The 27,734-nt window shown below is 35.9% G+C and overlaps 2 protein-coding genes across 2 annotated transcripts in view; one reads left to right on the top strand and one right to left on the bottom strand.

Annotated features, from left to right (window-relative positions):
* Positions 1–7,494, top strand: part of LOC113238597 (titin-like) — a 43,328-nt gene extending 35,834 nt beyond the window's left edge. The window contains exon 19 of the mRNA XM_026475425.1: positions 3,954–7,494. Coding sequence (XP_026331210.1) covers positions 3,954–4,085 — 132 coding nt within the window. The 3' untranslated portion in view covers positions 4,086–7,494. The remainder of the gene's footprint in view (positions 1–3,953) is intronic.
* Positions 7,495–13,643: 6,149 nt separating this feature from the next.
* Positions 13,644–27,734, bottom strand: part of LOC113238596 (endoplasmic reticulum metallopeptidase 1-like) — a 28,730-nt gene continuing 14,639 nt past the window's right edge. Inside the window, exons 7-20 of the mRNA XM_026475424.1 lie at positions 27,265–27,392; positions 26,631–26,729; positions 24,672–24,816; positions 23,994–24,145; positions 22,948–23,092; positions 22,362–22,482; positions 21,273–21,375; positions 20,695–20,887; positions 19,774–19,955; positions 17,692–17,832; positions 16,783–16,997; positions 15,104–15,222; positions 14,257–14,438; positions 13,644–13,664 (exon numbers count right to left, since the gene is read on the bottom strand). Coding sequence (XP_026331209.1) covers positions 13,644–13,664; positions 14,257–14,438; positions 15,104–15,222; positions 16,783–16,997; positions 17,692–17,832; positions 19,774–19,955; positions 20,695–20,887; positions 21,273–21,375; positions 22,362–22,482; positions 22,948–23,092; positions 23,994–24,145; positions 24,672–24,816; positions 26,631–26,729; positions 27,265–27,392 — 1,946 coding nt within the window. The remainder of the gene's footprint in view (positions 13,665–14,256; positions 14,439–15,103; positions 15,223–16,782; positions 16,998–17,691; positions 17,833–19,773; positions 19,956–20,694; positions 20,888–21,272; positions 21,376–22,361; positions 22,483–22,947; positions 23,093–23,993; positions 24,146–24,671; positions 24,817–26,630; positions 26,730–27,264; positions 27,393–27,734) is intronic.

Below are 27,734 nucleotides of genomic sequence, written 5' to 3'. Positions count from 1 at the left end.
TGATCAGTATTTTCTGCTGCCAGTGCACAGTTTACTTATGCGTTGGCCAGTGTTGGAGAGAATATCATACCGTAGAAGATTTATAAATTCATATTTTTTTATATTGTTATGTATATTTGAATAGAATAGAATAGAATAGAAACCATTCATTGCAACGCCACTTACAATATAAAAAAGACTAATCTAAATAAAAACAGAAATAACAGCGTAACAACATTTAAACCACAAGTTACATAATACTGTGCTGACATGCATGTGGCTGTAGTGTATGTAAAAGGATCCCATTCAGCTAATGTCACAACCAAGACTAGACTGTGACGCTGGTTTTCAATAGGCCCTAGCCGAGTGAGTGATGGCTGTATGCGTCCCGAACTGAAAATAAAATATAAGTCTATTTCAATCGATATTTGTGTGTTATTACTGTGTGTGCGTATATATTATATGTTTGTATTTTGTTATGTATATTTATTACCATCTTATTTATTGGTATTACGTAAATATGTATATTATTATTTGATTTTGATGTACCACTTTTGAGCCCTGTATTCGGTTACGACGCCTTTTTCTTTGTTATTGTCATTATTGTCTCTGTTTTGGTTCGCGCTGCATATTCTTTGATAAATAAGTAAGTACATTTTATTTGGTCTTGCTCACTCTTTAATAATACCCTATTGATACAGTCCGCTACAATACCCTTTCCTCAGGCTCCGTTCAGCATTGTTCGCGTTTAAAAAAAATCGAAACTTCGAGATTAGTTTATTTTGGCTACTTCCGAAGTTATTCTCCGAAAAATAGTGTCGTGTCCCTAAAGTCAGGAATTTTTGTAAGGGATTTTTTGGATAAATTGCTTGGAAAGTGAAAGATATACAATGTGCCGGGTTAGATTCCCCCTAGTCTTTATTTTACCTACAAGAGTGGAAAATTAAACTAAATAATTAGGAAATTGAAATAATTATCATATAAAAAACTACAATTTAAAATTTGAATTTTGAATAAAAAAAATATATATGCTGAGGTACATAAATTTATCAGGGCCGTGGTTGAAAGGCCTTAAGATTTATTGTTTTCCGCTTCAGAGTATAGTATTCTCCTGTATAATCGCCGGCGCAGTAGGAAGGCCACAGGACGCGGAACAGTTGGTAGCCGTGTCGTTAAATGGCGGGAATATTTGTTCCTAGTCCGGACGTAATTTAAATTCCAGGTGTACTTATTTATTTTCCAGTAATGGAAAACCAGCTGGTAGTAAAGGTATTTTTCCTTCCGTTGTAAAGGCCCACAGACGGCGAAAGAGAGTTAGGGGAGCATCTACGTAGTAGTAATTGCCGGTGTCGATCAGAACGGAGTTGCAGTTTAAATTTGTTAATAAAAAAATAAGAATTTAGGTTATAAGGCTGAAGGCCATGGCGTATACTTATTGATTTAATTGTATATAAAACTAAATAAGCCAAAGAAGACAACGTCTGGTGAAAATACAACTAAATTAGATCGTTAAAATTTGAAATTTGAAAATACAACTAAATTTGAACGAGCTGCAACATTGACATAGTGAAATTTGGTACAATACAAAACATGAAATTAGCAAATATTACAAGCGTTACAAGTGTTTTGTGTGTTATCCTAAACTTGTCCTAAAGCGGGAACTTTCACTTTCACAATTATTTAGAACGTTAAATGTGAACGGGAAGCAAATAATACTGATTTGCATTAAAAGTGCTGCACTTTTCAAAATACGTAACGATTTTATTGTTTCACCGCCGGCTTAACGAATTGATAACGAAATTGAATCGGCCAGTTTTCAAATAATTCCTGACTAAATTAGCAACGAGGATGTTTCCCTCAACGTCTCCCTTAGGTTCTTGTCTAATCCGCCCGGCCTTCTTAAGTATACTACAATTAAATTCCGTCCCGTATTTATATTATGCGGAAAAAAGGAGGCAATATTATGTATTATTTTCTTAGTTTTTTTCAATTTTTTTTATATAAGTGTTGAAGTCCTTGCTCCAAGTAAGTTTGGTTGTAGCAAAATTGCATTTTTGTATTATTTTTAGCTTTCTTAGTTTTTTACAACCAAAATTCTACGATAAGTGGTGAAGTACTCGCTTTAAGTTTTTAAGGTTGCCTGGAAGAAATTGCTACGTAGCAATAAGGCCGCCTGGTATACATTATGTTGAGATATATAAGTTTACTTTGTCGTTGTTCTGTGTTGTGTTTGTATTTTTTAATGTGCAATAAACAATATTTCATTTCTTTTTTTACAACCAAATTTGCAAATTATATAAAGTAATACATTTCCTCTCAAAAAGTTTTTTTTATTATTCACACCATAATAATAATTATGAAATATGGTCAACTAAATTGATTTGTGGGCTGTTGTAGGACCTTTTCACATTACATGTCAAAGTGACTTTGACAGATTCATCAATGAATGACGGGTATTCAATGCGACATTGGCTTAGAATTCAAATTGTTTGACTGTACATTCCAAATATACATTCTAAATGCTCACAAAGAGAAATAAAAAGAGAATTAACATCAGTCAATATTATAATTATTAAATGTTCATTAGAACCTAATGTTTTGTTAAATCCGTAGATTGATTTCGTATTGGACAATGTAGGGAAAACATTAAAAACAAAACATACCAAAAATAATCGCCTATTCTAACATAGATACATAATTTGGTTCAATCACCTGTGAAATAATAAAACCTATTTTAGCAATGAAACATAGCTTATAAAGTGCACTGTTTATCTGACTTACAACATTGAACAATTAGTTGTTAAATTTCAAAACATTCTACCGCGCGGTCAGTGCACTCTCCACTCGCGCGATTTTGCGACAGACGACGTGCAAGTGCGCGAACCCCCCTGACATACCAAGGGTAAATAAAAACTTAAAAACTTCAGTAAAGTAGTAAGTTCAACGTGTAAGCATCCTCCCCGACGACCCCCACCCGCGCTCCTGCGATTGCACAGAGTTACCACCGTTTAAAGTGGTCTATTTAAATATTTTTGAATGAATTATTAAAAGTGGAATAAAAGTTGTTTGTTTATGATGTTAGGAATTAGTCCTACGAGGTTGTCAGCATTTTACAAATAACCCTGTATATATGTACGTCCCGCTGTTGGGCACAAATATTTAAATATGAACATTTATTATTATTAGGATTGTGTACACGTCTTCGTTAATTTAAAAATGTTGCACTTGTATCTGTAAAATAAAAATATTATGTTGAGATTGTAATGTCATTAGAGAAATACGAAGAATTTTATAGAGCTATAACATTGGGAGATGATAGTTAGAATTTTATCCTAAATTATTTTCATTGATAATATGTGCCAAACAATCATACCAATTGCCTGGTCACAAATTTGGGAATTCCATGTACTATGAGTACCAGAGCAACGGAATTCTGGGACACTTTCCAGAACACTCAGACCAGAATCGATTTAGAAAAGTTAATTTGCCAAATTGGTACAGCCAGGAATCGAACCCGGGACCTCCGCATTCAGCGCCCATAAACCGAGGTCGTCGATAAGTGTCAGAATTTAAAGAGGGTGCTTGTAGAAATTTACATTTCCCTTAAGTTTTACCATACCCATCAGCTTTCTTTTCAAAGCACTATTTAACCGACTTCAAAAAAAGGAGGAGGTTCTCAATTCGAAAGTATTTTTTAAAATTTATGTTATGTATGTGTCCCTGGCAATGTTTCCGTTTGAATAGATAATTTTTGACCATTCATTTGGTTCCTGTAACCATTTTGGAACGATTCTACGCGGCAATGTTGTAAATTATTTTTATAACCGTGACTGTGACTTAAAATTTTTCGTATTCTCCATATTCATGTATTAATTTTAAGACATAGATGTTTAACAAATACTAGATATAACCAAATATAGTTAACTTTAAGTACAAATAGTAATAGAAAGTACAATCGAACACGAATGTTGCAGAACTTAAATTTGGATAGAGAAGAACGGAGCGCGAAAATTACGTTCAAGACCACTGTTGCCGCTGAGAATTTTAAGAAGAAATTCAACAATAAAATGGTCGCTGCTAGCCGATTGACTGTAATCTTACGCTAGACACACACTGATCTTTACTTGCGCACAGGAAAATACTCCCAGATTAAATGCCTTAACTAGCGTTAGGCATTTTTTTCAAAGCAACTTATTTTCTGTTAGCGATTTACTTTTTGAGCTGTAGCTAGTGTCAATCTCATTAACCCAATGAGTAGGTGTTCACATATAAAAAGGTACACAGCGATCACTGAATAATGTTCTGTGAAACTGAGTAATTGTACGTTTTTAGGCGGCCTTCAACAGTCTGTGATCTTATGGATCACCAACGAGCTCGCACCCGCGAACCATAAGAAGAGGCTAGTCCGCGGTAACGCAGACTTTGGTTGTCATTTTGTAATTAGTTGATTATTAATATGAAAAGTTAAAGCCGTTGTGTGGCTGATCGTCAGCTGTGCGAGGAAATCTGTAAAGTCACAGAACGTGTGAGGCCTGCTTAACACAATCATGACACAATGTCAGATGTGGCAATTAGTGAGAAGAGAGACGTCTCTGGCAATTCATTTGCAATTCTAAAGATATTTCTTTAACATCGCAAATGTGTATGGACGACGGTAACCATTCACCATCAGTGTACACCATAACGTCGTCTTAAAGTGAACACGTTGGCTGCGCATTTTTACATATTTTGTGTTTAAAAATTTTTGTGTAAGCAGAAGGTGTTTAAATATGTATTCTATTAAAGCAATGTAGCATTATAAACAACATGTTTTTACTATAATTTACAGAACACTTTGTTGTTAACACGGTCAGATTACATACGAGGTATTCACTCTTAAGGCGACGGAAAACGTTATATTACTAGTTACATTGGTAAAACTTTATGAATTAACTATGCAAAACGACGCGGATTAAATAAAATCCCTAGACGTTGATTGATTTTTTTATGACCATCGTAAACGTGGATTAACAAAATATGAAATTACAAGATATTGAGTGACATTTTAAGATGCTGTCGTGCTATAAGAATTCTAGAAAGATTAAGTAAAAGAGTTCTTTCATGTCGAAAATAGATTAGGATTTGTTAGGAAATAAATTAAAATTCCAAAATTAAGAAATATTTTACTTTTCCGTAACAACCCGTGACAGAAGGAAGGAAATAAACTAGAATTTTCTCTCGTTTCCTATCAAAATGATATTTCGAGGCAAAAAGTGAGTTAATGATGTATTTAGGTAACATTTTAATCTGTTTCGATTTGTCCACTCTAAATATCTCTTCTACGTAAATATACGTATAAAAATATTTAAACCCTTTTCTCCTCGAAATATTTCGACATAAAACAACCCCTTTAAAGGTATAAAGTCAATTACTTAACACACTGTATCGTTAATAATATGTATAGGTACCTCATAGTTAAACCATTTTAAAACTACGCAATAAATACTGTATCATAAATAAATAGAGATTAAAATTAGCCAGCCATCTTTATGTGTTCCTGTTCTTTGAGTACGAGTATTTAATGAATATTATTTGGCATTTAGAAGTTTATAGAATGACGTGTGCGTTTATAAAACAGTTAACAAATATGTGAATTAATTAAAAATATGCCTACTATTGATATAACTACTTATAATTATGTATACTGTATACATAACTATGCTTTCCTTATATTCAATCGTTTATTTACTTCCGAAATTGTAACTGAATAAATAAACGTTTATATTTGGTTGTTGAAAGATAAATAAGTTCTTAGTCTGTTATAGACGTTTAAGGCCCGTGTTAATAAATAGCTCTTGGAGTCTCGTATTAAGTACGTATCGGCTGTATTACCAACTCATGTGACCAAGATCGAACACTTTATCGGTCCAGATTGAGCTATTACAATCTTTCCTGCAGTAGCGCAACGCCTTTGTACATCGCCGCCCGTATACTGTCATACGCAGATATTCCAGGGTTGTCACAAAATTAATTGTTGTGATTATTGTAACGTAATCACACATTAACAACAATAGATAAGTAATACAAATTTAATGCCAAATGTATACGTGACACTTTATTTTTAAATATTCTCAGTTTTTTATTCAATTTAACTGTATAACGTATTCGGAACTGCATGACCTTGATTTAAATTCTACTTAGTAAAATAGTTTATCTAAAATATTGTTTTTTGAATGTTGTATTTCGATATCGAATTACATTCGTAGACAGAGCATTTGGGTGCACATTATAATATATGCATACAACGATTTTCGCCGGATTCGCAGAAAGTATTCATAGTCTTTAAAGGTATATATTATATGGGTCATGTGGTCTGACATAAATAAATAAATAAAATTATTTTAAATCATGCACGCGTTAACCCTTAGCACTCCAACCCACAAACTAACCGTGTTTTACCCCACAGTCGCTGCGCAACTATATGATTTTGGAAAACTGTGCCATAGCTAAGCTGAACTGTCTGCCCTGCCTGTTCTAACTGCCTCCGTGATTGAAAGGTTACCATTCTGGTTCGTCACGTTTGATTCCCGGATGAAATATTTGCATAGCCTACATTTATTTCTCTCGCGAGTTTGGGGGTAATTTGTGGTTGTTTAAGGCACCCGCGATGCAGGGGTCCCCTATTGCGGGGATGAGTGAGAGCGATTAAAAAAAACAGTGCTGAGTGACGTTTTTAATAAGTAGAAACTTTGAAAACAATGTCATACTGCAAGGGATATTTGTTAATACGGGCGAAATTAATTTTAAGTTTTGATATTGGTACAAATAATTATTTAAAAAATTTATGAAAATTACTCACTGTGTTACGAAATATGGAAACAATCTTACAATAGTTTATAGGTAGTAATATGTTACTGAAGTTGATAACGCCAGCGCTGCGTTCCTTGAATTTTTTACTCAAGAAATGTCATTGGCAACTATGACATTATAACATTTGTCAGTCAGATGTTAATTTTATAGTCCTTGAATAGAGGTTTTTTTTCTTTATTTTGAATAGAAAAATTAGGTACGTTAACGACAACAACGAGTTATCTTATTTTTAGATATGTAAAAAAGTTTATTGATTTCTTTAAATTAGAAATACGAAGTTTTAAATATAAATTCTGTAAGCAAGTGTGCTACAAACTTTATTTAGACAGGTATACAAAAATCTTGGATTTTATGCTGTAGTATACATTGTTTATAAATACATACATAATTTGTATATACATTATGTACTATTTGTAACACATTGTTTTTGTAAATCTACCGGGATCTCATAACCAAACAAAAAATCTTATAATTTATAAGTAATGTGACCAATGTTTAACAAATTTTAAAGTGTTTGTACACGCGCCAGCACATCAAGCTACACATTGACGTATCTTGTTCCGTTGCACTGGAGGCGATTTTCGAACAAAAATGTGTAGTCTGATGTGCCGTTGTCCGTACATCGGAACTAATCCACGGACAGATATTTCATTGCACAAAATGTACGGTCGAAATAGCGAGTGTTCATTATTATCCAATTTAGCGCTTTCAGAATAAGAAATTCGATATTGTGATGCGATGATTACTGTATTTTTTATTTAATATGTTCATTTTTGAGGTTGAAACCGCATACAGTTAAAGGATACATTTTTGTATATACGAATCTTTTTTGTAGTAATTGTGGGACCCTGGTAGACAACGCTCTATTGTAATTCTCGTTAATAAAACTTCTTTATTTAAATGTAAGTTTTGAATATTGAACGTGTAATAAGCAATAAGTTTTCACAAATATTTGATTTACGTCGATTAAAGGTATTATAACCAGGTACAGGTCAAACTACTTTACTGCACAAAAGCGCCACGCCTATACAAATCGCTCTTTTAGTATGAGTGCGGTGCAGTATCGTACGGCATAGTGACGTTTAACCGTTACTTATCCTGAAGTTTGTTATATAAATATACATCTTAATTACACATTGTAGCTTTAAAAAGCAGAAATTGCATTGTATGTTTTGTTAACTAAAAAATTGATGTTAATTCTTAGATCTTTGAAGGAAATTGTGTTTATGATCGTAATGTGTATCATAAAAATATTCCATAGCTACATTTATTTACTGATAATGAAAGTTTCTGTAATGTATACGTTCAGTGCTATTACATTCTTGTTAATCCTGTTTGCGCAGGTCGAGACCACGAATCTTTGGTTTGTTATTAAGAGTTTTCAAACAGAAATACAAAAATATCTCATGTTTTAATGTAATTATACAAGTAGTACATATTTAAGTTACGTTATGACTTTCTGCTGCGCTAATAATAATTGATATTTTGGTATTTGAATACTATATGGACCTTATGTGTCGTGTGTTTTGCTTATTCTGTCACATTGTTATTAAAAAAGCTTGCGACGTGCATTTTAAACTTTTACATATTTTCATGTCATGTTTTGATTGCAAAATGTTTAATTCCGACTTGAATGTTTTGCAAATACCTAATGAAATTTACTATAAACTTATTTAGCTTTAATCATTGACGAATAATTCGAGATAACTGCAAATCACGATACAAGACAGCGTAGTCGGGTGTTTAGTACTTATTCGTACATCAGATGTCGCGACGAGGCTCAGATAGCTATTTTTGTAACTAATTTGTTTTACATTGACTAGCTGCAATTTATCGCGGCTATTCTAATTTCAAGTGATAACAAACAAATCAACTAGATGGCGCTTATTGCATCCATTTCTATTGAAACTGCAATTTTTTAATTTCTTTTACATTGACGAGTTGCAATTTATCAAAGCTAATGTAATTTCTAGCGATAACAGTTACATCAACTAGATGGCGCTAGGCGCCGTCGGCTGTTCTTTTATTTTATTCAAGATTAGCACCAACTACCCATATTAGCAAGCGTTGTTTTTTTATTATAACACAATGCTATTCTATTGATACGTATATTTGTCAATGTCCAGAAAACAATTTAACTCATGATCAATATTCTAATAATATTACAAAGAAAAAACTGAACTGAAAATTGATTGATATCCACGGCAATTTACATAATGTAAACTAGGTCCAGATTACCGATCAGCGCCATCTAGACATAAGTCGGTATTTTGACCTTTTTCAGAGTTACGATCTGTGGTATGGAGATTAGCAGTTATCTTGAGTTATTGGTTATGGTTTTAATGTAACACGAAGATTTTTTTAGTTCTATGTGTGTGTAATAAACGCTGTACGTATAGTAAAGGATTGTTTATTTAACCTTTTGTTTTTGTTAAGAATCACACTTTTGCCGATCTCAAATAAAATGAACAGTTAATTTATACTGTGTTTTACTCATTATGTATGATGTTTGTTATTTATTTATTTTTATTACCCTGTAAATATGTATTATATTAGAACTAAGAGAATTTTGTTTTAATTTAGCACGAGTTTAAAATATTTTATGAATATTTTACGCCCGTATCCGACTGGTTTTTATATTGACAAAAGATAAAATAAAAACTTGAAATATTATTTATTGTTTTATTTCCACTGCAAGCCAAGACCTTAAAATTAACTCTTGTAACAAATAAATACAGACCTGCACATCAATCTTACCCTCTTCGTAACTAACATAATGACTTATTTAGCGAAATAGCGTTATTAACATATCTGGGGTTGAAACGAGATCTACAACCGCCTCTGTATCAATGTCTCAAACTTACCGAAATGAAAATATAACGAGGGCAGAATCACCTTTACACTCAATTTACATTACTGCCAAACGGAATGGTAGTACGTAACGTAATCAAAGTAGATACGATACCCGAGAGTACGCGAAGAATTCTACATAAAATTGAATAAGCTATGGTTACAAATTGCTTCCATTCCAATTCCATTCCATTCAATGACAATTAAGCCTTATTAGATCGCCTTCAAATTAAACGCTTGGGCTCAATTTATATTGCGCATGCTCGAGAAGCTCGCGCATTCCGCGGAAGATATTGGCTCGTATCTAGTTTGTACTTTACGCAATAGACCATAGAGTTCATTATGCCATGCATATGCCACTCGTGACGCGCGCGCCACTTTTGCAGTCACAGTTAGGGCGTGTTCCCATTATGTCGTGACGACAGATAGTCATGCAGTTTAGTGTCGTGGCGTGTATATTTAAACGGAGTTGTTCAAATATCGTCGCTTAAATACTAAACGGCAGCATGTCAAAAGTTCACTTTTTTACAGGAGAGGCGATCAAAGTTTGCGACCTCATTTTTTAACATTTTAATATTGTTTTAAATATCCATGTATTTATACTCAAAAGATGCGTATTTTAAGGTTCTATAAATTTGTAAACACAGATACAACTCACAAAAGGACTATTTAACTCAAAAGTTAGCCACGAAAGTGCAGAATGCCAAACAGGCATTTGGGTAATTCCGTTGTTTATAATGCTGGTGTCTTCGTGTAGTATTAAAGTTTCACCGTTTTTAAACATATTTTTGCAATAAAAAACATTTTGGAATTTTTTTGTGATGCGGCGGCTTAGCATATAAGCGACGATATAGTACAACACGATTAACTGTCGTTCACGACTTTTTTGACGATATGACGACGAACTGTCGTGACAATGGGAATAGCTAGAAGTCGTCTTGACGAGAAATAAAATGTCACGATAAAAACGTGACGACACGGATAATCGCAGATTCAAACGATTCCGTCGTGCCAACGGTCAGGCGATTGCCGTGAACCGACAAATTGTCATTACGATCTAGTGGGAACAGCTAGACACGACAGTCATTCAACGATAAAAGAAACGTCCACGACACAGTCACGACAGATAGTCGTGATAGTCGTCAGTGATAAATAAAACGTTACGACATGAACGCGTCCTTCGTGAACTAACAATTACTGAAGCGCCGCAGACGCCTAATTTGAAGACGCCCTTAAATGTTAAAAATAAAGATACCTATGAATTACATATGACCAAACAATATTCATAAATTCACGCACAACTATTGATAGTCCTCGACAACTAGTTGCAATATCGAAAGAGTTATCCACATAATATTATCGTATATAAGAACAGCGGTTCCCGAAATTCAAGAGAATTAAATTTAAAAAATCAGTTGCCCCAAAAACACTGTACAGCACCTACCTATGCAATAATCGATATTCAAGGATGCATTAGTATTGCTGTCCATCAAACAATATTACTTTATCTACACACCTATCACAAACTTTCTATGTGTTCAAAAACCGCAAATTACGACCAGCATAAAGATAAACTGTTTTGTTAGAACAAATTTCTTATCTGTGAAAATGTTATTATTGCTTCGTAATAACATCGAATTCGATGTTATTATTACATTCAAATTTCGAACATCTCTGAAAAATAAAACAATATAATTGGACCTCAATTCTAATATCAGTTGAGATGAAGTTTTATTCGAAATGAAATGTCAATAGTAAACAATTTTGACAATTTCACGCGTTACTTGATATCGAATGATATGATAGTTGGGGCCGATTCTAGTTTATCGATGAATTAAAAATAAAAACTACGGGTGTGTGACATGCGTGAGAAAAGTTTTTATTTGCCGCCATTTCGCCAGTCGTAACATGCGGTTCCTGAACATATCACAAAGAGCTTATAATAAGTGTGTAAATCTTATTGTATGTAACTGTACATAATTAGGCATTAAAACACACGTCAGATGTTTAGAAACTACTATTTTAATATTAATATAATGTAATAATTATGAGGATATCCGCTGCCCGAAGCGGGACCCGCGCTTGGTTTCCGTGATCCATTGTGTGGACCCGCCACCATGTGAATTCCCGCACTGATAGACCGTGCGAGTATAAAGTATGTTAAGATGGATTATATTTATTAATTGATCATCTGGTAAGATAAATATATCTTATAATCTAATAAATAGCATCATAATCATCAATAGATATGTATTTACGAGACTAATTGTACACGTAAGAAAAAATGAAAATGAATTATTGCAAAGTAATGAGTGTTTTAAATGATTATCCAATTTAATACATTACAAAGCTTAAAAATAAGTTTAATATAAATAAATAGAGGTTTATGGGCCTCATACAAAGGCTCAAGGTCAGTCTGCGGGCAATGGAGAGAGCGATGGTCGGCGATTTTCGGTATTTCCCTACGTGATAGAATCAGAAATGAGGAAATCAAAGAATTGCTCAGCTAAAGTGACAGTGGGCGGGGCACATTGCTAGGAGAACCGATGGCCATTGGGGCGGAAAGGTTCTTCAATGGCGACCGCACACCGGACGACGCTCAGTGGGTAGGCCCCCCACAAGGTGCACTGACGATCTGGTAAAGGTCACGGGAAGCCGATGGATGCGGGCAGCGCAGGACCGATCGTTGGGGGAGGCCTATGCCCAACAGTGGGCGTCGTATGGCTGAATGATGATGAATAGTTTATCAACAAATTACCTTGGGAAATGTTTTGTTTAAGTAAGTGACACAATAGGAGTTCATTTTTTACAGTGTGACAATATAGCTTCACTGAATTTGAAAGAAACCCGTTTGTTCCCGCAACGTCGAGCCATGTTACCCGGCAGCTGGCATCTACAATTTTTAGAATTTAAACATTAATCTGAATAGCGCATGCGACCTAATCCATTCGACGTACAGTTTTTAGAAGATGTAATTTTTACGCCTGCTGAGGAAGCTAGCAATGTTGAAATACTTGGGCACAGCGTTTAAGATATTGCTATACTCCTGAGTGAACTCTTCGGGGTGATCGATCAGATGCGAGTGGAGCACAACGTCCATAATGGGCTGAGATTGCGCAGACGTAGGAACCTGGGAATAGAAACAGTAAATATTCTTTTTCGTAAAAATTATAGCATTATGCCGTTAATGGTAAAGAACATTTCGCAAAAATATTGATTGAATGATCGTAGGGGGAAGCGCGGCAGATTCGTACACTATGTTTTTTAACTTTAATTTTGGGCTAATAAATGAAATTATAATGAATATTTTTCTACCTAATTGATGACGTAACTAATAAACATTACTAATTTAATCTTTTCTTTCATAAATAGTATTGAATAATTGAAAATTTTAATTTGTACAAAAAATGGGAACTGTCCAATTCTGCCTTACCTGTGGGGTACTCTGATACATCGCTTGGGGCACTTAGAATGTGTGAATCGACGTAGTGTGCCATTCCTGGTTGCCACCTATTATCAGCACTAGGTGAACTGTTCATAAAGTATGCCGCTATATGTGCCTCCGCACTTGCTAGATCAAGACTTCTTTCTAGGGCACCATTTGTAAAGTGTTCTTTGTAATGTAGTCTTGGAAGTAGGAATACAGGCGGAAGAGCTGACTATAGCGGAAAATGTCACTAGTTCACCTCTTTACCATAACTTGTTGAAACAGTTTTTATACATTACAATATTTTTTCTACAAAATAACTAATATAAGCACTTTGATACGTACCAAACTGCCCCACTCACTACTGTATAAAAGTACCCCACCGGCCAGTTTAGAAAAAATTATTTATTTAATAAAATATTATTATATATTCTCTCAGTCACATCCAATTCTTATTGAAAACACTCGTTTACCCTGTAGTAAGACAAAACCCTGTAAAGTGAACAAAACTGCAGTGGCTCTAACGACACCTCATATGTCATCCATCAAACCATTTAAGCTGTGGGAACAACGTCAAAAAGAAATAGACATACATACATACACTTAAAAACATGACCCTTCCGCAGTCGGGCAATAAAAAGTTATTTAGCAAAAATAAGCGGACCACGAGGTGAGGGCTTTATTAGATCAACCGTATCAAATCGTTGACATGGAGTCCCATCAATCAGCTAAAGAAAATAACACGAACCCTCAGTCTGATGTCATGATTTTGTAACGGGACGAACAAGTCGTGGTGTCAGGAGGTAAGCGACCGCTTGTCCAATGTCCATAACAGTTGCAGTGCCGCTGAGAGCTTTAAATCGCGAAGATCTGAGGGGCACTGCCACTGCACTCGTCACCCTGAGACATCGTTGACAAGTCCCATGGCCACCCTTACCCTTCAAAACTGGATCGCAGTAATGCTAACATCACTGCTTGACGGCAGAAATAGGTATGGTACAGTACCTACTTCCCCGGACGAACACTTTCACAACCAGCTCTGGGTACTGCTGCTAAAGTGTACATAATGCATAGCATGAATTAAGACAAAAGAACGTTTGAACGTTGTTTCGTTTTACAGCTTAGATACCTATACTACAAATTATACTTACTGATACTGTAACACTAAACTGCATTGGTGCAAACACTTCACTGTAAGTAGCTATTGAATGGTATATTATATAGACAGGGCGATCGTTTTGTATGTATGACGACTTGACCGGAGAGTCGAAAGTCCATGAAGTCAAGTTGACGTTCTCGCGAGGCCAGATCGTTAACGAGTTGTGGTCTGGGCCTGGAATCATTCGAATTATTGGCATTGAATAATTTCAGTAGAGAGTACTAAACAAACCAACCTCAAAAGTAATTCACCCCTAGTTTGCCACCCTTAGAGGTGGAATATTTTCTTTAAATTTAAATGAGACCACTGTTGAGGTACCCTCTTTCACAAACTATCATGTAACATACATACGAAAAGGAAAATATAGTCGAATTGACAAACCTCCTCCTTTTTTGAAGTCGGCTAAAAATATACCTATAATTGTAGTGTCTCTTATACGGGGTGAAATTTAATTCTTTCGATAAGAACAACATAATTATTATTAGCTCTTCCATTGACTCGACCTCGGTGCTCTAACGGTTTACATTGTGATGAGCGCTGGATGCGGTAGTCCCGGGTTCGGTACTCGGTAGGACCAATTTGGGAAACTTTTAAATTGATTCTGATCTGAGTATTCTGAGAAGTGCCTCATAGTGAATTCCGTTGCTGTGGAAGGTACTCATAATACAGGGTATTCCCGAGTTTGAGACCAAGCAATTGGTGTGGTTGTACATTTCAATCTACACTTTCTGAGTTTGCTATGAGTATAAATACAATGTTTCTGTAAGGTTAGATACATCTCCAATCTGCTGCTAAATGTGATACTCTTTTCTGAAGACGATGCTCAAAAAAGTTCTTACCGATCATAATGAAGTCGAAGGTGCAGACATTTCCGTTGCAAATCCTGCTGCTGAGACTGATCGTGTTATCGGGCTCGAACGGCGCCGGTGGACCCGTGTACATGAACAAGCTGTCCACTCTGCACCCATCAATTAATTGGCGTTAATATCTATATTCAATAATAATATACATAAACGGTCGGAGGCTCCACGTCTTTAAATATTCAATTCTAAGATGATCTGCATTTTTTTTATTATACCAAGTGACAAGTCGTGCGCCTGGTGTTAAATGACACGCCTGTCCATAGCAGTTGCAGTGCCACACAGAGCTTTAAATCGCAAAGATCTGAGGGATAAGTAGATATTGCCATTGCGCCTGTCACCCTGAGACATAAGTTGATAAGTCCCATGTGCCTGTAATTTCACCAGCACCCTTAGGCGCTAATCAAAACCTTACACTGAGTTCTGAGAGGTTTTGAAGGAACTCAGTAATGCTCACATTACTGTTTGGCGGCAGAAATAGGCATGATGGCAGTATACTTCCCTGGACGAATTCTTTCACAAGGGGATCTACTGCTACTGTCTTTTATAAACAACTAACCACATTTCTTTTATTAGATATAATGTTTTCATATTCGGATAAAGCAAACAAAATCTAAACGTGCAAACGCTGCCTGTCACCGCTCCGTCTCCTTTCTCCCATTCACTCACTCTCATTCATCTCATTCTTCTCCTCTATCTTGACACTAATTTCTTACTAGCGGGCACTAACGTCGCGCCGCCGCCTCGCGCCAAGTTTGAGCCGAGACCCCAAAACTTTTTGATTTTATTTATTAAAAGTAGGCTTTATTTAACTTTTTAAAAGATATAGTCAAGAAGACATAGTCATAGCATAGATAATATTAAAATATTGTTTCATAGATACGCAAAGTCAAAGGCGTTTTAATGCTTAAAAAATATTATTCTTTATATAAGATTTTTCCGACATGCTTGACATTTTGTAAATGTAACAATAGCACGATTAAATTATAGCGTTTTAATTATTTTCTATTCACATCCTTGGTAATAGTGTAATAAGGCCATCTGCAAAATGATAACTTTTAAAGAGATATATAGATTCTTGGAACGAAATTGTTAGATAACTTTTTATGATACATAAGTGATTATAAAATTTCACATATATATAATTTGTTCCTATTATTTTTATAACTTTCTTGTGATAAAAACACTTATGACGTATGATCACAAGTTTAGTGGCCTTATTACAAATCAAGGGTTCGAATATGCCTTTTTCTTAAATTCCTCGCAAGAGCGACGAAAAACATTCCCTACATTTTTCAATACAGCCATAGTCGATAGTGAGATGAAAAAAGGCCCGAGGTTTTTATTTGGGGCATTATAGTCAAGTTAGCCTGCATGCAATCATACATCATATTTACGTGCAAGTGTGATGAAAAACATTGTCTGTTTCACGGGCGGGACTGGAATAACGAACCTCGACTCCAAAATCCCTTTATTACCGTCCTTAGTACACAATGTACTATTATGTCAAACGAGCAGAGCAGCATTTACAAACGAATTATGAATCTGTCCCTCTGTTCGTAATTGTCTACTTACCGCCCTTGTGACACAGTGTACTGTAACGACGGTCTCCGCTGACTTGAGCTAAGTAAGCAAAACCAACAGAAAAATAAACTCACAGAGGCTCGAACCACACGCCAAAGAGCGGCAAATTGCAATGTACATAACGTTCACAGTCTTCGCGGAAGTCCAATCGATACTCCAAATTAATGCCTTTCTCACTCAGTGCGGGAAGCACCCTCGAGGTGGAGTACGTGTCGTGCTTCGTCACAACGATACCAGCTACGCGTTCTGTTTCCATGTTGTTGTAATTGTACGATATTATTTCCGAGTGCTGGGAAAAGATATTGAAATTCTGTTAAACATTGGTTGCCAACGCCCGCCACAAGCTCTTTAGGGAACATGGGTCCGTATTATAGCCCTTAAGTTTAATATTAAGTTCGTTAATTAGTGGTAATATCTACTGTTGGGTAACTTTTCGAAAAATTTGAAATGATGGAAATTTTTCCGGAAAGTTCAGGAAAAATTGGAAAAATATAATTTCAAAAGCTCATATGTTATGTTTTACGTTTAGAAATATCTTTTGAAGTTTTATTTAGCGTGAATTATAAAATAAAGTACTTAAAAAAACGAAATTTAATATAATTTCACAACTTCGAAAAAAAACTTTTTTAATGGACCTATCGTTTTCATTCAGTAACTTCATATTTCGACAGGTTTCAACGTCAAACGGAAATATGGAAAATTAAAGGAAAAATATCCGGAAAAATATTTATTTTTCTGAAAACTATTTTTTTCTGAAAAATATATTTTTCTGAAATTTATGATTTTTTCAAAATGGAAATCTTTTTATGACCCAACACTAGCGGTAACACACCGCGCGTGTCATGTGTTACGGTTTGACTCATTTACTTATGAATGCAATCTAAGGCTCGACTTCAAGTTACGACTGTGCAATGGCAGAGTTGTTAATGTAGGTAACGTGTATGGCGCTCCTAAGTAGAATGTATTAAACTCGCGATACTCACAAACCAGTAATGCCTTTGCACGGATGGCCCCTCGTCCTGGTACGGACTGAAAGGAATGAACATGAGCACTATGCAGGCGATGGCTACGGGCGCCACTACAATCCACAGGTGCTTGCGTGAGAATAGCAGTTCGATGCCCGACTGAAACAAACATTGGAGAATTAGTAAAACCTATTAACTTGAACACTTGAATGATATATCAATTAAATCCTAATTCATCAATTTTACACACTATATTAGGTTTTAATTAATTTGCACCCTTTGTGTAATAAGGCCATATAAGCAAAATGTTTAAAAAGGTTCTAAGAATGAAATTAGTTACTGTACTGCCCTTACTGCTCTCATCTTACTAAGCATGTCCAGTAAATTCATATTTTAAATATCCTTTATTCATTAAAACAAATTTTTTGATAATATAGTCTAGAAACCGTCAAAGCAGTAGTTTACTTTGAATGAAAAAAAATTGTATAGGAAATGAAACTATTTTTCCGGATTTAAATCGCGTATATTTGTTTTTTCAAACAAATCGACGTTTCGGACCCTTTACAGGTACAAAGTAACATTCCAATTTATGCTACATTACGTTTTAAAATTAAAAATAAGGTATTAATTAGTAACTTTTGTAACTATAGTGAAAAATTACGGTGGTTTGCATTAATATTAGACATAACTGGTTGATGACTTTAGCACCTCAGTCAACCGTGACCATGGGACATGTAAAGGGCACGAAACGTTGGTTTGTTTGAAAAAATAAATATACGCGATTTAAATCTGGAAAACAGTTTCATTTCCTATGTGTAACAATCGCAAAAACCTCGATAATATTTGTAGTTCAGTTGCAATTCCGGTTCAGTATTAATTGGCGACGAGAGGTGGGCAGTGGGTTAAAACCAAATCAACCCGCCTGGATTTTAAACGGGTTTTTTTCCCAAAGCACCGAGTTATAATCCGTTTCTGCCAAAAATCGTGGGCAAAACGGCGAATACGGAATTTTCTACAATTCCATATATATTACAAATTTCGATATAAAAAATCTTTTTTAGTTGAAATAGAAGCATCCGTCAGAATACCTACCTTACAAATCTGTGGATTTTCACTACTAAGGATTTACATTATGATTCGATTTTTACGAAAATCGATTCCTTGAATCGATGCATGCGATCGAACGATTTTTTTGTATGGATTTATTTCAATGCAATTTTCAAGCGAATCAATGCAATAGAAAGGCAAATCGAATCATATAGATCAGAAAGCATTAAACATTTTGTAATAATATATTATCATTCAAGAACGAAACACGATTTACAACAAATATTTAGTAGTAAATACTTTGGGCATTAAACCTGGCTTAATTAAAACATGGTTGAAACCCCGGAGGGTACAGATTGCAGTTTATTTTAAACATATTGCCCAGTGTTGCCAAAAGTGTGAGTTGCAATATAAATAGGTAGGTACCTACGTTGTTTTCAAGGAAAAAATTTCGGAGTTTTCACAACTAGGCGGAACAGCTTCCTCTACTGAAGCGCAGCTGGAAGCTGATGCGCAGAGGGGTACTTTTTTGCAACATACTTATACATACATATTATATGGAGTGTAATTATGCAAGTTTGTTCGATTATAATTAGACAGTTATAGGAAATGTCGTTTTTTTTATTACTAAATATATAAAAATCCGCTGCCAATCAATTCAGAATTTAGGTCTTATGTGCTTTATAGTGCGCCATGTGTAACTTATGGACACGCCAATTTAAGGTTAGGGCATGCCTCTATATTGCACCGGTCATAGTCCTTTCACATGTACATAATTTGTTTTTATACTTAGTATTATTTGTATATTATTCATGTGATAAAACATTTTTTACATATACTTTATTATACCAAAGATACCTACGAATTTGAAGCTGGTTCCAAATCTAAAACAAGACAATTGCTTTTGTTTAAAGACCCGCTAGGGCACTGTTTTGCAACAGAGTATTTTATTATTTTAGTGGCATTATAATAAATTATATTATTTTATGTTTCAAGGGATCCTAGAAGTAACAGTACACTTCCAGTCTGCACTGGAAAAGAACAAAGACTCACGATAGTGTACAGGACGATGACGGCAATGCCCGTGTTGATGATCGCAACTAGGTAGTCGGGCGTGTCAGATGCGTTGCGCCCCATGACCGGCAGCATCATCGCGCAAAAACGCAGCGCCAGCGTCAATATGAACATCGTAGATGGCAGCGACCACAGCGTCTCCATCAGCAGGTGCTGCCATGCTGGGAAAACGTCAAGGTGCTTCGTGAAAACAACCTGATTTGGCTCTCCCGCCATCATGGCTTAAAAGTTAGCCGAGTTACATGGTTAGCAGCCCGACCCAGTAAATTTGAATTTAAGATGAAACGTCAAAGCACGGTTGGGAGAAAGCGTGTAGGAGACCATAATTCGTCTCCCCACGCCATTGAGTCTTTTTTAAACATAATAATTAAACACACTCAGAGCGTGGGCGTTAGTTCGATTATTACGACATGGCTGCAAATAATAAAGGAGAATTGGATATTACCGCGTATTTGAGAATTCCGTAATTCTGTAAGAGATCATACAAGTTCGTCATCAATGATATTTATGTACCTACTAGCGTTCTTTCTTCGCTAATTCCAGTTTCAAAGGAGATAAGGTGAATGCCACCAATAATTTTGTAATGTTTATGGATAAACCAATCAGAACGGGAAAACAAACTAAGATTTGTAAAAACACTTTTTACAAATCTTCCTTAAACATTCGTGGAAGTAGTTACAATTTTGTTGAAAAGTATTTTATTATATACAGGAAATGAAACTATTTTTCCGGATTTAAATCGTATATATTTGTTTTTTCAAACAAACCATTTATTCATTTCCTATGTATAACAATCGCGAAAATCTAAGAACTCGATATTTTATTATATATAATATTAATGTCAACATACAGAACGATAATAAAGGGGGTTATGATGATGTTATAGTATCTATTACGTACCTTCCAGTCTAACGTATCTGATGACGGTCAAAGACGCCAGAGACATGACCGAAATGATGAACAAAGGCACAGTGACAAAGTACCGCACTGTCATAGTATTTGGTATGCATGTCATAATAATTAGTATGACAGCTAGAATCAATCTTGTTGCTGCTTGGGCTTGCATTGCACGGATACAGCGGTTGAAGCTACACTAAAAAAATGAAATTTAGTTACATTTAATGAACATCGAGTATATTACGGATCATACCAAAAATGTATTGTTATTGGCAGTTTACAAAGAGCATGGAGAGGAAGACAGCGAATATATTATGTACTGCAGACGGTGGAGAGAAACAATAATAGAAAAAATAATATTTTCATTAATAAAATGTATAAAAAATCATCCACATTGACTAAAATGCTTTAGTATGATGTCGGTTATGTTACGCGCGGTGATGAAGGACATGGCAGCAGTCATGTGAGGAGATTCTGAGTAGTTACACAAACTCCACCATTCGCATTTTGAAATTATAGAGTCCTTTCACAAAATTATTCACGTTATCGTGTCCGCAACATAATAAAATATCAAGTGATACCTTCTTGGTTCTCCAGGCGTCAAAAACCTGTGCGACGCAGACGGCCGTGATGACGTACGGCAGCCAGTAGATAGGGACCACCAACCAAGCTTGCGCCAAGTACCTGGACGTTAGGAGATTCATTTACTTCCGATCATAGTCTGTCGGCTCTTTGCTGGGCACGGACTGTTTCATACTGAATTTAATTTGATTGTCGAAGTCGGTGAGTACTGTAACTGGGTCGTAGCTCTAATGCGTAGCGAGAGGTACATCTAAGAATATAAACTGGGATTAACTTCAAAGATTTGGTTTATTTCACATTTTTTACATATTTCACTTTCAGGTTAGGATGTAATATATGTCAAAACCTTCTGTTTTCTTATTTCAATCCTTCAAAAGCATTCTAAATACAAAAACTATATTCACTAGCTATATTCAGCCAGCAATTCTACTCATAGAGTAGAGCCTAGACTACAGTACACAGTTGAACACTCTGACAGGTTCTGACTTCATTTCTCGATTGTATCAGTTTAGGTGCCTCATGTACATTTTGTCTGGTTTGGATGTTCTGGACAGTGCCACGGATATCCGTTACTTTGGTACTCATAGTACAAGACGTTTCCTGATTTGAGACCAGCTAATTGGTGCGATTACCCGCTACATTTATTATCAAGGAAAAAAATGTATACTTACAATGGTAACTAAAAAAAAAAATGGTACAAATGGTAGTAAACACAATCCTCATAAAATGTAATTTTGTATTGCGTGATTATGAATTGCATACTGTAGTATGCAGCACATAATATTTGCTTGCCAACAAGATTGGATACTTTGATTCGTGTATTCTACCTAAGAAAATGAAATATGTTATAGCTATTTATAAGCATGCATTTGGAGTAGATTATTTTGATGAAAATAAGGCACATGGCACTTGTCAACTTATGTCTCAGGGTAACGGGCACAGTGGCAGTGCCCCTCGGATCTTTGCGATTTAAAGCTCTGAGTGGCACTGCAACTGTTATGGACAAGCGTGTAGCTTACCATCAGATGCACGACTTTTTCGTGCCATCACTTGATATTATAAAATTAAAAAATTAAAAATAATATTACCTAAGTTGAACGGTAGTGGCGACCATGATGGGCACAAAAATGGTAACGACCAGCATTCCGGCCAACATTGAGAGTAATCGTCCTAATACCGTAAACAGAAGTTCTTGAACCGTTGCAATACCTGAAATTTGATAATAAATTCCAGCCAGTCATGCTAACAACCTAATGATTATGTGATGTGTTACTAATACAGAAAGAGGTGCTATTCTATATTCGCTATTATGTTACGTATTATTCGCCGGTGTTCCACAACCGGCAATAGCAAGCTTTACAGTGTATGCTGTCGATAGGTTAAGAAGAAGTACTGTTTTACATAGATGTCGGGCGACGTTCGCCGTGTTGAATTTTTGCTGAGATGTTATTATACAAAATAAACAAAACAAGCTGAAAAATTTTCAATGGTAACATGAAACCAAATATGCTTGGAACTATGATTTTTTTTTAACGATGTGTGAAGTTGAAACGGTTTTTATTGATTTAGTTGGACCTCATACTTTGCTTTCAACGTCCTAGGTGCACCGTCGTCATCACATCTTAGAAATCACACCTTGACCTCGAATTAGGCAGCAAAAGCATACTAGCTCACTTGGACCGACGACCCACACGTAGTAGGCGACACTGAGGCCGCCAAAAATTGCCACCAGCAGGTCCACGGCCACCGACGCTCCGAACGAGTACGACACCAGGAACCAGTTTAGGAAATCGAAGTACACGACTGCAGACGGCTCGATCTAAGAATAGGTCAAACTTACATTAGGACAACTGTTTATTTATTTATTTATTTGTACAACTTACACTTACAGTACTTATAACTTATAACATGTAAGTCATAGTCACAAAAAAGGTTGCAAAAAAGGTTGAGTCGATCACCGGCCAAAGATAGGATGCGGAATTTGGATCACAGAGCTTTGGGCGGTGACCGCCTCCAAATAGTAACCAGCGAATGTTAGAAATTTTGATTCAGTTTTGCTTAGTGATTCAATTATGGACAATGCTTCGAAGAATGGTGTGCGTATTAGTGTCACTGTGCGGGTCAAATGAAAATTGAATAGAGGGTATTTGCGCTGTCGAAGGACGTAGCGTGAGATTGGCGGGATAAAAAAGAATTTGAGCCAATAGAGGACGGTGTAATTATACATCCTCTTATTAGGTTGAAAATATATTTTAGTAGCGCCAGTTTTCGCCTGATCTCAAGCGATCTATACATATAAGGATAGTACCCATAAAGTTTACTATACAAATACCTCAAAAATTATTTCTGGATTCGTTCTAACATTGCTATATAGAGTTTATTGTGGGGATCCCACACTGCGCACGTATCTTCCAATTTACTTCGAACAAAGGCGTTATATAAATTACAAATTGCCTGTCGATGGTCAAAAAACTTAGACTGCCGCTTGATGAAGCCAAGACTTACAATAATTTAAAAGAATTCCAATGCCTAACTCACTCCTGACTTGTGGCACTCTAGATATTGAAAAGCCTTTCAACCGGGTGGATTTTCAGAAAGTGAAATATTTCATTTATGTTCTATTTAGTGTCTTTAGGAACTCGAGTTTATTAACGTTCATATTTGAACTAAACAGTAATAGAATGTACGCCTATTGCCCCAGCGTCCGCCAGAATACTGACTTTAGTCTCTAGCTCCGCGTCGCCCGCGACCGCGGGCACGAGTGCCAGTAGCATGTTGCCGGCATTCTGGATCACGCCGGTCTTCAACATGTCATGGTGATCGTAGCGCGTGTGGTACACGTGGCCCCACTTCATGAAGGCGATGTCGAGTCCTGGAAATGGATGCAAGATTGTAATGCGTCGAGAATGCTTGAGAATGATTCACTTCGAGATAATTATTGGTTGCAAGAAGAGAACTGCATGTATACTCAATGCAGACAATATAACGGACAATATAGACACAGTCACAATGACTGCTAAACTTGTAAACATTATTATTTTTATGGTATACAAACCTCGGGACGGGAAAAACGGGACAAGACACATTAAGTCTCTTGTGCCATTAAACGATATTATGATGCAAAAAGCGAAAAGAAATAGTTTCATATTATTATAAACATAAAAAATGACACAACATCTTCCTAAACATATTACAACATTGCTGTCATACAATAAATTTAAGTTCCTGTTAAGCTATTTCCAATGATATAATTATAAACAATTATCTACTATTTAACAACCACTTATTAATAGCACTAAAATTTCCCATTCTATTGTCAATTTTAAACATTTATATATCTATGCGAGGTCCACTGCATTGTATTTCACTACTTATTCTTATCAAGTATTTGTTCTTACCATGAAAATTTCCAAAATCCCTCCAAATCCTAAAATCTGTGTCGGAGGGAATGATGCCGTTTGCAAACATGAACTCTCCTATGCTTTGGGCGTTCGGACGGTTCACTACGCGCTTGTATATGCTCAACAGTCGAGTGTCTGACGCCTGGGAAAAACCAATATAAATGGGTAATTTTTATTAATTTTTAAAACCTACTGGTTCTCACAAATATAAACGCGAAGCTAGGAAGAAGAATACTTTGAAACAAGTATTTTTTTATAAAAATGAATGTTTGTTTATGCCATCGAAACATTAGAAATTAGGTATGGAAGAATTATTCCCTTAAAGAAACGGTGTGCTCTACGAGCACTCGTTTGGGAGTTTTGTGACCAAGTGACGGGACAAATAAGTCGCCTGTCCATAACAGTTGCAGTACCGCTCAGTGCTTTGAATCACAAAGATTTGAGGGGCACTGTCACTGTGCCCGTCACCCTGAGACATAAGTTAACAAGACTCATGTGCCTGTAATTTTACCAGCACTTACCCTTCATAACCGGAACGAGTAATGCTCACATTACTGCTGCTGTAAGGTGGCAGTACTTCTTTGGACGAACTCTTTCACAAGGAGCTCTACTGCTACTAAATTTTGAAGTGATTCGAATAATGTGACTTTTCACAAATATCAATTCTTGTTTTATGTAGGCACATAGGGAGCACTATAAGTTTCCGGAACTGGCCACTTACACAAACAATATTTAAAAAGTAATTACAACATTTGAAAATGGAACTCTTTGGCTCACAACAGCTCAGCGGAGCTTCGCTTGGCTTCAAACTGCTTTTGGCGATGAAGCACCATGCAAGACGACTATTTATATAGCTGGTTTGCAGAGATCAACTGCGATCGTGTGAATCTTAGTGACGAATTTCGTGATGGTCGCCCGTCCACTGCTGTGACCTACAAAAATATCGATGCTGCGCGCCGTATGATCAAAACAGACAGGCATGTGACAGACCGTAAGATTCGGCATCTTTAGGCATAGGCATGAGTCAAATATAATCAATACTACACAAACATTTGAGTGTGAAAAGGCTGTGCTCCCGGTGGATCCCACACAATTAGACTGAGGCTCAAAAAACGGATCGCGTCACTTGGTGCAATGCCATGCTTACCAGATTCAACGAAGGGGCGTCAAATTTGGTATGGGACACAGTAACAGGTGACGTAACATGAATTTATAGTTACGATCCCAAAACAAAGCAGCAAAGCGTACGGGTCTTTCGAGATGAGCCGAAACCAACCAAAGTGGCGCTATGATTGCTTCTTTTTTTAATAAAACTGGACACGTGGCTACTGTTGCTTTGGAGAATCGTTGTACCGTGAATAGTGATCGGTACACGACGATTTGTTTGCTGGAAGTTATTGACAAACTCCGTAAAAATAACCGTAAACGCCGTGTCATATTGCACCACAATAATGCCAGTTCTCATTCGGCCAGACAGACGAATGAATTTTTGAAGGTGAATAAAGTTGACCTTGTGAGTCATCCCGCGTACAGTCCTGACCTGACACCTTGTGACTTTCATTTATTTCCAAACATTAAGAACCAGTTACGCGCTCAACGATTTTCATCACCTGAAGAGGCTGTCGAAGAGTATGAAAAATATGTTTCAGAGATTGTCACGGATGAATAGCATAAATATTTTCAAAATTGGTTCATTCGTGTGAAAAAGTGGATTCACGCTAACAGATAATATTTTGAGATACAATAAATTCATTTCTGACCATTTATAATATTTTTTTCTTATTCATTCCGGAAACTTATAGTGCACCCCACGTACATACGTCAGTTCAGCAGAATTCTAAAAATCAGTACCTAGTTTAAATCTTTAGGTTTCTCGAATTTTATGAAGATGATGATGTAGCAGCATTGAGAATCAAACAATTTATACCAAAGTTTCAATGATTTTACTACCCGTACCTGAAAAATAATTGGTTTTCCGTTCATACCGGCAGAGTCTAAATTCACCACGTTAGTCACACCTTTAGCCCATTCGTGTTGCAGAAAAGCATGGCTACCCTGTAAAATAATTAAATATGAGTAAAACATTGTGTAAAAGGGCCTCATTTATAGAAAGACGCTATTGATACACGAGACAAAGCCCTTGCAGTGTCCCTCGATATTTCAAACGCATTTGACAAAATTTGGCACAAAAGCCACATTGGCAAACATCCATTGTACGGAATTGCTACCGGGCTTTGTAACTGGATAGTGGACTTCTTGGGGGCAAGTCGTTATAGGTTGATATCGAAGGCTATTCGTCTAATCTATAGGATATGAATGCCAGAGTTTTGGAGGGTTTCGTTCTCTCAGTTACTCTCTACTTAGAAAATATGGATACACAGATACTAACCCAGGTACAGATAACCATTTAATGTCCAGAAATCAAATAGATTTTTAAAAAATACTTAAATTTAATTAATTTTTTATGAGCTTTCCGAAAGTTAATGTATTCCAGTAGCTACTGTTAACATGTCAACCTCTTTCATTATCGAGCCATCTTTCTTTTAAATATATAACATTAGATAAACACATGAATGTCCAAAAAACTTACATGTAGAGCCATTTCTTCAGCACCGTTGAATAAAAATATGACGTTGTGCCTGAGTTTTTGCGAACGCCGCGATAATTTACTCAGAGTTTCTACCATCGCTGCGCAAAAGATGACATTGTCCGAAGTCCCTGGAAATGATTAATGGAAAAACATGTAGCATGTTGCAATAAGCAATGTGGTATGCATAAATGTGTTGTATGTTTTATGGCGTATCATCAATTCTGAATGCGATGCGTGTAAACTTTAACAGATTATTATGCTTACCTAATAATCTGTTAAAGATTACACGCATCGGATGCTTTTGCGTGAGCAAATTTGTTTGTTAACTGTCTTGGACTGTACATTTAAAAAAATGATCTACATACTTTACTTGAGTATAGTCTCTCTTTACAAAAAAGAGATTAAGTTAAACGCAGTCAAATGGGTTCACTTGCCTTGAAGGCTTCTTAAAAGGTTCACTTGCCTTGAAG

The sequence above is a fragment of the Hyposmocoma kahamanoa genome, unplaced genomic scaffold (assembly GCF_003589595.1).
Source record: "Hyposmocoma kahamanoa isolate Upper Pololo Valley unplaced genomic scaffold, ASM358959v1 97, whole genome shotgun sequence".
Taxonomy (NCBI): Eukaryota; Metazoa; Arthropoda; class Insecta; order Lepidoptera; family Cosmopterigidae; genus Hyposmocoma; species Hyposmocoma kahamanoa.
The sequence above is the reverse complement of the archived record's forward strand: the minus strand, read 5'-3'. Positions and strand labels throughout refer to the sequence as shown.